The following is a 13,507-nucleotide window of genomic DNA, read 5'->3' on the forward strand; positions in this document are numbered from 1 at the left end:
GAAGAAAGCATCAGCAAATCAGCTGAAATCATCTAGAAAGTATGTTTGATTTATCCTGAATGTCACAACTTATAAAAATTTATATAAAAGTGCCTATAAGGAAGACTAATTTTACAGTAAATAAATATTAGGTACACTGTAAATTAGGACTTTGAAACTCACCAAATTTTTTTTTAACTATTTGGCTACATAACTTCAGGTAAGAGTCCTGGTCAATTCATTAAAGTAGAATGTCTCCTTTTAAACATTTAAAAAAAGATTACAAAAATTAATATATGTAGCAAACAGAACAAAAAATACAAATTACTGATGCTAATCCTGACATCCAACAGCAGTTATTTTTCCTCATTTATGTTTTTTGACATAAAATGATTCAAGCGTTTTGATGCATAACGCTAGCTTTTGCTCTCTCCACCAGAAATCTCACATCCATTCAAATGTTTTATACAGCCCTTGAGAAAAGCATACCAAAATGTTCGACCTACTTTCCCCTTCCCCAAGATTATTAGGGTGACCACAAATTAAAGAAAAGCGTAAAATTCACATTACAAACAGTGCTTATTAATTACTTTAGGAAGCATTATAAGAGATCAGCCTGGGATAGTCCTAATTGGTGGGCTCTAGACAGCCCATCCCAGCTCTCACTCAAGTGCAGTTTCTGACTCCCCTCCCCGTGACTCTCCTGGTCCGCGCAAGCGCGTGCCCTACTCCACGGGAGTCGGTCCTTTCTCCCAGGCATTCACCGAGAGAACCAAGAGTCAGAGGGGCTCGGTCCGCGCCTTCCGCTGCACTGGAGGAAAAGACCCCACTGTAGGGCTGTCCCGACAGGGCCTGTAAGTCCGCACTTCGGAGCGGACTCGCTTTGCCAGGCCCACCACCGGCGGCCAGGGGAAAGCACGACTGCCTCCTGCCTGAGGCCGCGCGAGCTCCAGGGTTCCCGGCCGGGCGTCCCTCACGTGCGCCGCGTCACCGTGGAGACGAGGGCGGGGCCGGCGTCGGGGTGCGCGGGAAGCGCCGAGGCGGGCGGTGGCCGCGCGGGGGCCTAAGAGGCCGGTCCTAGGCCGCCGGTCTCCTGCCGCTGCTTCTGCCCAGCGCGAGGCCAGAGGGCTCGGCTTCCCCAGGTACGAGGCCCAGGTTCAATCGCCCCCGGCCTCTCCGTGGCTCCGCCTCTTCCGCTGTGAGCCCGGCGGCAAGCGCGCGTCCCTCCGAACTCGGGCAGGTGACTTCTCAGGCGGGAGGCTGCCGCCTGCCCCCGGGGCCGTGGGCCGCGAGGGGAGCAGAAAGTGTGAGAAGAGCGCGTCGGACGGCGCCCGGAGCCCGCCCTCTCCTTGCGCAGCTCGCGCCTGGTTCCGCCGTGCTGGGGCGCTGCGTCCTCCCGCGCGTCGGGTACGCTGGTGCGGCGGAGGGCTCGTTGGTGCGCGCCCATCCCCATCGGGGGTTTCCGGATCCCCGCGCGTGGCCGCCGGAGGGGCCCCAACTGAGCCCCGAGAGGCCAGTGTAGCAAACAGAGACCACGAGCTCTTCCCCCGCCGTGGGGGATGGTGCTCACCATTTTTATTTGATGAGAGGCCGTCCAGACTTCTTGTTAATGTCTGTGTAGTTGTGCTGTAAGTATTTGTTGAATGAATGCTCCTGGAGGCCTGAGTTCAAGTGCCACCTCTCCTACATTTTTAGCCGGTGTCCTTGGGCACCTTATCTATCAAATGGAAATGGTACCAGCACCTCCCAGATGGGGTGGTTGTGAGTATGAACTTAAGTAATTCATGAAAAGTGCTTACTATTGCTTGGCATAAGGGTTATTATGATTTTAGATTCCGTGGTATTCTCCTAACTGCCGTGAACGTATGAGGCTTGGAGGTATCAGGAAAAACTTCCTGGAAGAAGTAGTCGAAATTTATTCTGGGCTTAAAATACACATTTAGAAACTTTTCTCATTCTCAGTCATTGTTAGAACCTGCAAAGTGTTGGAGTTAAAATTTAAACTGAACTTGCTTACACTAACATTTATATTTTTCAAACATACATAGTTTAAAAATTAAATATTAAAAGTTTAGAATAAACTATCCACCGTGCCCCAGTTCCAATCCCTTGTACTGACCATTTCTTGATTTGCCAGTTTTACCCATTTGCTGACTGCCTAGCTCTCTGTTTTCCTTCCCTCGTCTCTTCCATGTGGTTATGTGGTAATTTATTGTTCAATTAATGGTCAGTGTTTGCATTAAATGACAAATAGTCACTGCTGAGCCAAGTAGAGGATGCAGTTCTTCCTTTCTTCTACATCATTTCTGACCACTATAATTGTCGTTTTCTCATTTGCCTAGTATTCCATGCCTATTTTTTAAATGAATGCTTCCACTTTTCTAATATGCTTATCAGTCCTTTTTTCCATAGCTCCCAAACCATCAATCCCATCCTTTTCCTTAACACTTCCTCCTTCTGTTCCATTCTCATCTGGTCACTCTGTGCCTGCTGCACCAGTTCTAATCCAGAGACCTACCATATAATTCACCCACTTAAAATGTACAATTTATAGAGTTGAGAAACAATCACCAAAATCAATTTTACAACACTTTCCCTTACCTGTTAACAGTCACTCTCCATTTGGCTTCAATACCCCCAGCCCTGAGCAAACCACCAATCTACTTTTTTTCTCTCTAGATTTGCTTATTATGATGTGTGGTCTTTTGGGAATGGCCTGTTTCGTTTAGTTTATTGTCTTCAAGGTTCTTCCATATTTTAGCATGCAGCAGTACTTGCATTCGATCCCCTCAGTTGTGGCCTGTGGCTTCAACCCTGGGAGCTTTTTTTTAAAAAAAATTCTAATTCTCAGATAGGGACCCGGGTATTCTTTAAGGTTTTCAGGACTACTCTTGACTTGGATTTACCATATCGTGGTCATTTGGCATATCTGGCTGAAGCTTGCATAGGAGTAACCTCCATGACAGCCTCTCAACTCTATTTGAATTCTCTTAGTCCTGAAACCTTATTTCATTGCCTTTCTTTACCCCCTTTTGGTCAATAAGGCATTCTCAATCCCTTGATGCCAGGGTCAGGCTCATTCCTGGAATCCATGCCCCGCGTCGTCACCAGGGGGACTCATTCACAGGGTGGGGGTGGGGGTCCTGTCCCAGGTCAGGGGAAGGGTGATGAATTTATTTGCTGAGATGGGCTTACAGAGAGAAAGTGGGAGCCTTTTTTTGTTCCTTCTGTTCTCCTCCTTTCCGGGATTCTATGTTCCTCTCTAGTATCTCTCCTATGTAGGTTTCCACTTCCTCAGATCTGTTAGGTCAGTTAGTTTTCCTCTGTTGACTTTCTTGTTGCAAACGTTTGTTGAAATCTCAGATCCTATGCTCTCTTCTCCCATGTTTGTACCTCTACCCTTTGGTATTGGGTGTGCACTCCTAAACTTTGTTTTTCTTGGGCTACTTTTTGTATTTGATTATCGCTATGTGTCTTCCAACTCAGAATCAAATTCATATCTGTTTATGTCCTTTCTGAGGGCAAACCTATGTCCTGGTCTTTTTGGTATCTATATATGTTACCTGTGGGGGTTCCAGACATTGTTTTAGATTCTGGAGCTATAATGGTGAGAAAATTACATGTGGCCCCTATTTCATGAAAATTTTTATTCTAGTCAGGAAGGCAGACATGTACAAGTAGTTAGAATTATTAGAACATGGTGTATAACAAAAGGGATTCCTTGACCACAAGTAACATTTTACAGAATCATTGTACCAGACATATATCTAAGACCATTGATTCATGAATTATAGCAGTATTTCACCAAAAATCTCTGAGTCCTCCTTCTATTTGATTTATGTACAAAAAGAGATAGTAACAGTGATCTGTGTTACTTGGAGAGTGGTACCACAAAGACTGGGACATAGGTTTGGTTTTGGTAAGGAGTGCTTTCATTTTGTGTGGATAAACTCTTTTCTGGCTAATTCCCTATCTGATTGTCATTGAAATATGTGGCCTTGATTATAATGGTGACTAATTATGATAAGGAATATCTCATTATAAAGGCATCACAATTGACATAGGACCTGCCCACCTGTTTAGCTTGCCCCCACTGTGTACTAACATCTTACTCCTTTGTCTTGCTACTATTCTTTGCACAGAGAGATTTCAAATAGAGTTGTGGGGTCATTCTGGAGGTTATACTTCTGCATTATATAGATGTTCCTTTTTAGTTTTTAGTGTATTAGAATAGCTAGAAGGAAATACCTGAAACTGTTGAACTGCAATCCAGTAGCATGGATTCCAGAAGATGATTGTATAATCATATAGCTTCTACAGTATGACTATGTAATTGTGAAAACCTTGTGACTGATACTCCCTTTATCCAGTGTATGGACAGATGAGTAAGAAAATAAAGACAAAAAAGGAATAAATTATAGGGGGACATAAGGGGTATGGGATCTTTTGAGTGTTCTTTTTTAATTTTTATTATTTTAAATTTTTTTAGAGTAATGAAAATGTTCAAAAATTGTGTGATGAATGCACAAGTATTTGATGATACTGTGAACCAATGATTGTACACGTTGGATGATTATCTGGTATGTGAATATATCTTAACAAAATTGCATTTAAAAAAAAAAGGAGGGGCAGGGGAGTAGGAGCTGGCCTGAGGCTGTTCAGAAATGTGGCTCCTAAGAGACTGCAGATAATTTATTCTCTCTCCCCACCCTTTTCTTATAGTTGGAAGGGGAAGATCAAATACTTTTTGATTCATGAAGAATCGGCTTACTAAGAAGTGTCCATTAAGCCACTGGTTGAATTTCCATCAAAAAGGAATTAAAGCATGGAGAGGAAGGTTGTATCAAGGTGAGTGATGGGACTTGTCAGAAAAGGTAAGTGAAATTATATTAACTGTAAAAGTCAATAAGCCTTTTGTGTGTGAGAGAATATGTTTTTTCCTTAAATCATGTGTGGTGAGGTAGAAACTATAGGTAGGGATTTTTGTTTTTTGGTATTTTGAGTTTTTCAAGTATAATGAACATTTCTTATGTTATATTACAGTCAAACACTTTTGAGTGTGTGGCACTATCCATCATTAAAATTCTGATTTTGAGCTGAAGTGAGGTTGATTTTCCTGGCTATTTTATCTTTCTCTCACTTTTGACCATGGTTGCTTTCAGCCTGCATTAAAGTTCTTTTCTCCTTTTCTTTTCTTTTCTTTTCTTTTCTTTTCTTTTTTCTTTTTTCTTTTCTTTTCTTTCTTTATACTGGTAACATACATATAACAAAATTTGCCTTTTTAACCATTTTCAGGTATACAATTCAGTGGCATTAATTACATTCACAATGTTGTGCTACCTCACCACCATCTATTACCAGAACTTTTCTATCATCCCAAACAGAAGCTGCACCCATTAAGCATTTACTCCCCATTTTCCCTTCTTCCTCCCACCCATGGAAACCTCTAATCTACTTTTTGTCCCTACGAATTTGAATATTCTAGTTATTTCATGGATGTGGAATCACACAAAATCTGTTCTTTTGTGTCTGGCTTATTTTACTTAGCTTGATATTTTCAGGGTTCACCCATGTTGTTGCATGTATCAGAACTTCATTCCTTTTTTGTGGCTGAGTAGTACTCTATTATATAGATATATACCACATTTTGTTTATCCATTCATCTGCCGATGAACACTAGATTGTTTCCACTTTTTGGCTATTGGGAATAATGTTGCTGTGAACATTGGTGTACAGGTATCTGAGCCCCTGCTTTCAATTCTTTGGGATATATACCTAAGAGTAAAATTGCCAGGTCATATGGTAATTCTGTGTTTGACTTTTCGAAGAACCACCAAACAGTTTTACACAGCGGCTGCACTATTTTACATTCCCACCAGGAGTACACAAGGGTTCCTATTTCTCTGTATTCTCATGAGAACTTGTTACTTTCTGTTTTTATAATGATAGTCATCCAAGAGGATATGAAGTGTTATGTCATTTTGGTTTAGATTTGCAATTCCCTAATGCCTAATGATGTTGAACATCTTTTCATGTGGGTATTGACCATTTGTATATCTTCTCTGGACAAATTCAAGTCCTTTGCCCATTATTTTAAGTTCAATTTTATTGAGATGTAGTCACATACCATACAATCATCCGAAGTGTATAATCAATTGTTCACAGTACCGTCATATAGTTGTGCTTTCATCACCCCAATCTATTTTTTGAACATTTTCCTTGTACCAGAAAAAGTGAAAATAAGAATAAAAAATAAAAGTAAAAATGAACACCCAAATCATCCCCCACACACACCCTATTTTTCATTTAGTTTTTTGGTCCCCATTTTTCTACTCATCCATCCATACACTGAATAAAGGGAGTGTGATCCACAAGGCTTTCACAGTCACACTGTCACCCCTTGTAAGCTACATTGCTACGCAACTGTCTTCAAGAGTCAAGGCTACTGGGTTGCAGTTTGATAATTTCAGGTATTTATTTCTAGTTATTTCAGTGCATTAAAACCTAAAAAGGGTTCTCTATATAGTGCATAAGAATGCCTACCAGAGTGACTTCTCGACTCCATTTGGAATCTCTCAGCCACTGAAACTTTATTTCGTTTCATTTCGCATCCCCCTTTTGATCAAGATGTTCTCAATCCCATGATGTCGGGTCCACATTTATCCCCGGGAGTCATATCCTGTGTTGCCAAGGAGATTTACACCCCTGGGAGTCAGATCCCATGTAGAGGGGAGAGCAGTGAGTTCACCTGCCAAGTTGGCTTAGCTAGAGAGAGAGGGCTACATCTGGGCAACAAAGAGGTACCCAGGGGGAGACTCTTAAGCACTATTATAAGCAAGTTTAGCCTCTTCTTTGCAGTAACGAGCTTCATAAGCTTTGCCCATTTTTAATGGTTTGCTTGTCTTTTTGTTGTTGAGCTTTAGGAGTTCTTATGTATTCTGGATATTAAACCCTTATCAGATATATGATTTCCAAATATTTTCTCCATTCTGTGAGTTGTCATTTCACTTTCTTGATAATGTCCTTTGATGTGTACAAGTTTTTAATTTTGAGGAATTCCAGTTTATCTGTTTTTCTTTTGTTGCTCATGCTTTTGGTGTCATTTCTAAGAATCAGTTGCTTAATACAAGGTCCTGAAGATTTTCCCCTATGTTTTCTTCTAGTGGTTTGATAGTTTTGGCTCTTGCGTTTAGGTTATTGATTCAGTTTGAGTTTATTTTTGTATATGGTATGACATATGGGTCCAATTTCACTCTTTTGCATGTACATATAGTTTTCTCAGCACCATGCATTGAAGAAACGATTCTTTCCCCCATTGAGTGGACTTGGCGCTCTTATCAAAAATCAATTAGCTGTAGATGTGAGTGTTTATTTCTGAAGGCTCAGTCCTATTCCATTGATCTCTTTGTCTGTCCTTGTGCCAGTACCACCTACTTTGATTACTGTTGCTTTATGGTAAGTTTTGAAAAAGTAAGTGTGAGTCCTCCAACTTTGTTATTCTTTTTCAAGACGGTTTTGGCTATTCAGAGTCCCTTGCCATTCCATATGCACTTGATGATTGACTTTTCCATTTATGCAAAAAAGGCTGCCAGAATTTTGATCAGATTGTGTTCAAATCTGTAAATCACTTTCTGTAGTACTGAATACAGGATGCCTTTCCATTTATTTGGGTCTTCTTTAATTTCTTTCAGCAATTTTTTGTAGTTTCAGTGTATCAGTCTTTTACATCCTTGGATAAGTTTATTCCTAGATATTTTTTTTCTTTTAGAATGCTTTTGCAAATGGAATTATTTCTTGATCTCCTTTTCAGATTGTTCATTTTCATTGGGTTCTTTTGATTCCAAATAGCAGAACCCAACTCTTGGTTGGCTAAGCAAAAGAAGGGAACTTAAAAGAAAGAGACCAAGGTTTGACTCTGTGAGCTAGCAGACCTCAGACACACAGGACTAGACTTATGACCTCACACAGAGCTGTTTAAAGAAAGAAGTCACCTGATGCTGGGCTTGCTCTGACAGGGCTGGGAGCAATTGCAGTGCCCATCTTGCAAAGGCACTAGGAAGCTGATGCTGTAGGAGGCAAGCAGGTCAGCACACTGAGAGCAGCACCAAGACCCTGACAGTGTTGAGACCACAGGTCTAGTCCTGGAGGCTCTGGTTCCTGCAGTTCTCCTTTTAATTTAGACTCCTTCCAAAGTCAGGAAGATACCTTTTTTGGTTTATCACTCCAGGTCTAATCTCCACTCTTGTGCCTCCAGGGCCCTGGTAAGAGGTTGAAGGGAGGGAGGAGAGAGTGACTGGGATATTTATTCCCTTGACTCCCTCCTTGCAAGATGCCTCGGGTTGGCTGTGTCCCTCCACTGCAGCTCACAGTGCCTCAGCAGCTAAGCTGAGCTCTTATATAGGACTCCAGTGATTAAATCAGAGACCCATGCTGAATGGGCGGGGCCACATTTCCATGGAAGTAATCTAAACAAATGTATTATAGTTGGGTGGATCACAGCTCCATGAAAATGCTCAATCAAAGGAATCCAACCTAATCAACAATAATATGTCTGTCCCCACAAGATTGCATTAAAGAACATGGCATTTTGGGGGACATACTACGTCCGAACCAGCACACTCAGTAAAGTGGGATCCAGGGCAGTTCTAAGGACCTTTTCAGCGGTGTATGGATCCCTCTTTCTGAGTGGTACCATTCTTGTTCTTTTACCCTTAAGAGCTCCTGTTGGGTTCTGTGTGTCTGCTCAAAATTCAGAACCTGAGAGAAAGAATCTGTTTCGTCCGGTGTGGGTCAGGTTTCCCCCGTGCTCTAATCAGGTGGGACTCGGAGAATGGTTGGGGAGTTCCAGCTTAGCTGCTGAGGTCTTGCCCTGTTGTTAAGGGAAGTTCCCACAGAAGAGGGAATTCTTGTAAGCTGAGCCAGCACCCTGATGGTGTTCACCACATGATCCATAGAGTACCCTTCAGTCCTTCTGAAGCAACTTAGTCATGGCCTTATAGTGAAGCTCAGTGGCCTCCAGTTCTGGCTTAGTTTCCCTAAATGCCCTGCTGCTTTAGGTTGGGTAACCTGAGAAAAGAAAGTATTTACTTTTAAAAAAACTGAACATAGAAATATAAGACAGATACAGAAATGTTCAAAAAATGTGTGAATGAATACATAATTTTGAAACAAACAGGTAACCATCACCTAGGTAAAGAAACAACATCAACACCTTGTGTATCCTTTCCTAATTACACTTCTTCCTTCTTCCCTAGAATTAACCACTGTCTTACCTCTAGTTGTTCTTTTTTTTAAAAAAAAATTTATGGGAACATATATGTATATTTCATAAACTTTCCCATCTCAACCACTTGTAAAAATACCATTCAATGGAATTAATCACATTCACAATATTGCAGTATCCTCACTACCTTCCATTACTAAAATTTTTCCTTCTCTCCAAATAGAAACTTGATACCCATTATGCATTAATTCTCCATTCCCCCTGTCCCCTGCCCCTGGCAACCTGTACTCTAATTTCTGTCTCTATGAGCTTGCATATTCTTTGATAATTTTCTTTGTAGTTACCATGGAGCTTTAACTTAACATCCTAAATCTATAACAATCTCATTTTCTTTGACACCAACTTAATTTCAGTAGTATATACAGATTATGTTCCTATACCCCTCCACCTCCCACCGTTATGTAATTCTTGACACAAATTATGTTTATATGTGAGTCCAAAACTACTGATTTGCCATTTACATTTTATGCATTTGCCTGTTAAATCCTGTAGGAAGTGGAGTTAGAAACCAAAAATACAGTAGTGCTGGCAATTATATTTACCCATGTTATTACCCTCAGCAGAGATCTTTATTTTTTTAAGTGGCTTTGATCTATTATCTATTGTCCTTTCCTTTCAGTATCTCTTGTAGGGCCAGTTTAGTAATAACAAACTACCTCAGCTTTTGTGTCTCTGGAAATGTCTTAATTTCTCCCTCATTTTTGAAAGAGAGTTTTGGTGGATATAGAATTCTTGGTTGGCCATTTTTTCCTTTGAGCACTTTAAATGTCATCCCACTGCCTTCTTGCCTCCATGGTTTCCAATGAGGAATTGGCACTTAATCTTTTTTTTTTTTTTTTTTTTCATTTTTATTGAGATTGTTCAGATACCATCCAATTATCCAAAGATCCAAAGTGTACAATCACTTGCCCCTGGTACCCTCATACAGCTGTGCATCCATCACACTTAATTTTTGTTCAATTTTTAGAAACTTTTCATTACTCCAGACAAGAAATAAAGTGAAAGATGAAAAAAAAAAAAAAGAAAAAAAAAAGAAAAGGAAACTCTAATCCTCCCCTATCCCTAACCAACCCCCCTCAATTGTTGACTTGTAGTATTGATATAGTACATTTGTTACTGTTTATGAAAAAATGTTGAAATACTACTAACTGTAGTATATAGTTTGTAATAGGTATATAGTTCTTCCCTATATGCCCCTCTATTATTGACTTCTAATTGTTTTGTCATACATTTGTTCTGGTTCATGGAAGTGATTTCTAGTATTTGTACAGTTGATCATGGACATTGCCCACCATAGGATTCAGTTTTATACATTCCCATCTTTTGACCTCCAACTTTCCTTCTGGTAACATATATGACTCTGAGCTTCCCCTTTCCACCTCATTTACACACCATTCGGCGCTGTTAGTTATTCTCACATCTTGCTACCAACACCCCTGTTCATTTCCAAACATTTAAGTTCATCCTAATTGAACATTCTGCTCATACTAAGCAACCACTCCCCATTCTTAAGCCTCGTTCTGTATCTTGGTACCTTATAGTTCATGTCTATGAGTTTACATATTATAATTAGTTCCTATCAGTGAGACCCTGCAATAATTGTCCTAATGTGTCTGGCTTATTTCACTCAGTATATTGCCCTCGAGGTTTTGTCATCAACCCATTTTTTTTTAATATGGTTTTGTTCACTCACGATACATTCCATCCTAAGTAAATAATCGATGGTTTTCTGCATGGTCATACATTTATGTGTTCACCACCTTCACCATTATCTATATAAGGGCATCTACATTTCCTCCACAAGGCAGGAGGGAGAGTCAAAGAAGGTAGAGAGGCAAAAGAAAGAGGAAAAAAAAAAGACAGCTAGGAAGCAGCAAAAGGAAAAATAACCTTAAATCAAAGTAGAATAAAGAATCAGACAATACCACCAATGACAAGTGTCTGACATGCCTACCCTATCCTCCCCTCTTATCTGCATTCACCTTGGTATATCACCTTTGTTACATTAAAGGAAGCATAATACAATGATTCTATTAGTTACAGTCTCTAGTTTATGCTGATTGCATCGCTTCCCCAGTGCCTCCCCATTTTTAACACCTTGCAAGGTTGACATTTGCTTGTTCTCCCTCGTAAAAGAACATATTTGTACATTTTATCACAATTGTTGAATACTCTAGATTTCACCAAGTTACACAGTCCCAGTCTTTATCTTTCCTCCTTTCTTGTGGTGTCTCACATGCTCCCCACCTTCCTCTCTCAACCGTATTCATAGTTATCTTTGTTCAGTGTACTTACATTGTTGTGCTACCATCTCCCCAAATTGTGTTCCAAACCACGCACTCCTGTCTTCTATCACCCTATAATGCTCCCTTTAGTATTTCCTGTAGGACAGGTGTCTTGTTCACAAAGTCTCTCATTGTTTGTCAGAAAATATTTTGAGCTCTCCCTCATATTCGAAGGACAGCTTTGGTGGATACAGGATTCTTGGTTGGTGGTTTTTCTCTTTCGGTATCTTAAATATATCACGCCACTTCCTTCTTGCCTCCATGGTTTCTGCTGAGAGATCCGCACATAGTCTTATTAAGCTTCCTTTGTATGTAATGGATTGCTTTTCTCTTGCTGCTTTCAGGATTCTCTCTTTGTCTTTGACATTTGATAATCTGATTATTAAGTGTCTTGGCGTAGGCCTATTCATATCTCTTCTGTTTGGAGTACGCTGTGCTTCTTGGATCTGTAATTTTATGTCTTTCATAAGAGATGGGAAATTTTCATTAATTATTTCCTCTATTATTGCTTCTGCCCCCTTTCCCTTCTCTTCTCCTTCTGGGACACCAATGATACATACATTATTGTACTTTGTTTCATCCTTGAGTTTCCAGAGACGTTGCTCATATTTTTTCATTCTTTTCTCCATCTGCTCCTTTGCGTGTAGGCTTTCAGGTGTATTGTTCTTCAGTTCCTGAGTGTCTTCTTCTGCCTCTTGAGATCTGCTGTTGTATGTTTCCATTGTGTCTTTCATCTCTTGTGTTGTGCCTTTCATTTCCATAGATTCTACTAGTTGTTTTTTTGAACTTTTGATTTCTACCGTATACATGACCAGTGCTTCCTTTACAGCCTCTATCTCTTTTGCAATATCTTCTCTAAACTTTTTGAATTGATTTAGCATTAGTTGTTTAAATTCCTGTATCTCAGTTGAAGGGTACGTTTGTTCCTTTGACTGGGCCATAACTTTGTTTTTCTTAGTGTAGGTTGTAATTTTCTGTTGTCTAGGCATGGTTTCCTTGGTTATCCAAATCAGGTTTTCCCAGACCAGAACAGGCTCAGGTCCCACAGGGAAGAAATATTCAGTATCTGGTTTCCTTGTGGGTGTGTCTTAGAAAATTGCTCCACCCTTTGATGCCTCAGGTCACTGTGTTTTTCTGCCCAGCAGGTGATGCCTGTTAGCTTATAATTCTTGACAGGTGTGAGGAGGTGTGGCCGTGTTCCCCTAGGCTCTGGGGTCTGGTTCTGAATGGAAAGGGCCCCACCCCTTTCCTCCTAGAGAAGACAGAGCCCCCAGGTGGAGGTCATTAGCATTTCAGTGGTCTCTTTCTCTGCTTGTGCTGTCTCCACCCTTCTCCGCTTCACAGCCCTGGAAACTGAAAATGACTGGGGCTTTCTCCACGGAGCAAAAAAAGAAACAGATAGTCCCCTTCAGACCCAGTCCAAGGTGACCCTCTGGCTCTCCCAGGTCAGTCGTCACCCAAAGCCTCTGTCTGTTTTTTGGGGCTGCATACCTGTAGTGAGCAGTTCACACTCGCTACTTAAAACCCCAGTTGGAGCTCAGCTGAGCTATATTCACTTGCTGGGAGAGAGCTTCTCTCTGGCACCATGAGGCTTTACAGCTCGGGCTATGGGGGAGGGGGTCCCACGACTTGGTTCTGCAAGTTTTACTTACAGATTTTATGCTGTGTTCTCGGGCATTCCTCCCAGTTCAGGTTGGTGTATGATGAGTGGATGGTCTCTTTTGTCCCCCCGCAGTTATTCTGGGTTATTTACTAGTTGTTTCTGGTTTTTTGTAGTTGTTCCAGGGGGACTACTTAGCTTCCACCCTTCTCTATGCCGCCATCTTGTCCCTTCGGCACTTAATCTTAATTGAAGCTTCCTTGTATATGACATGTTGCTTCTCTCTTGTGAGCTTTCAGAATTCTCTTTTATCTTTAGCATTTGACAGTTGGATTATAATATGCCGTGGCATGAGTCTAT

General features: G+C 40.9%; 2 protein-coding genes across 7 annotated transcripts in view; one reads left to right on the forward strand and one right to left on the reverse strand.

Moving 5' to 3' along the window:
* EIF4ENIF1 (eukaryotic translation initiation factor 4E nuclear import factor 1) overlaps positions 1–1,326 on the reverse strand; it is an 82,443-nt gene extending 81,117 nt beyond the window's left edge. For all 3 annotated transcript variants that reach the window (XM_037817152.1, XM_037817149.1, XM_037817150.1), the window contains exon 1: positions 163–1,326. The gene's annotated coding sequence lies outside the window, so the exon portion shown is untranslated. The remainder of the gene's footprint in view (positions 1–162) is intronic.
* A 3,158-nt stretch (positions 1,327–4,484) lies between these two features.
* The window catches only part of SFI1 (SFI1 centrin binding protein), a 104,231-nt gene continuing 95,208 nt past the window's right edge, over positions 4,485–13,507 (forward strand). For all 4 annotated transcript variants that reach the window (XR_005214028.1, XM_037817145.1, XM_037817146.1 and 1 more), the window contains exons 1-2: positions 4,485–4,559; positions 4,702–4,827. Coding sequence is in view for 3 of the 4 variants with exons in the window: in XM_037817145.1 (XP_037673073.1) it covers positions 4,805–4,827 (23 nt within the window). In the remaining variant the exon portion in view is untranslated. The remainder of the gene's footprint in view (positions 4,560–4,701; positions 4,828–13,507) is intronic.

This window comes from Choloepus didactylus, chromosome 23, assembly GCF_015220235.1.
Source record: "Choloepus didactylus isolate mChoDid1 chromosome 23, mChoDid1.pri, whole genome shotgun sequence".
Taxonomy (NCBI): domain Eukaryota; kingdom Metazoa; phylum Chordata; class Mammalia; order Pilosa; family Megalonychidae; genus Choloepus; species Choloepus didactylus.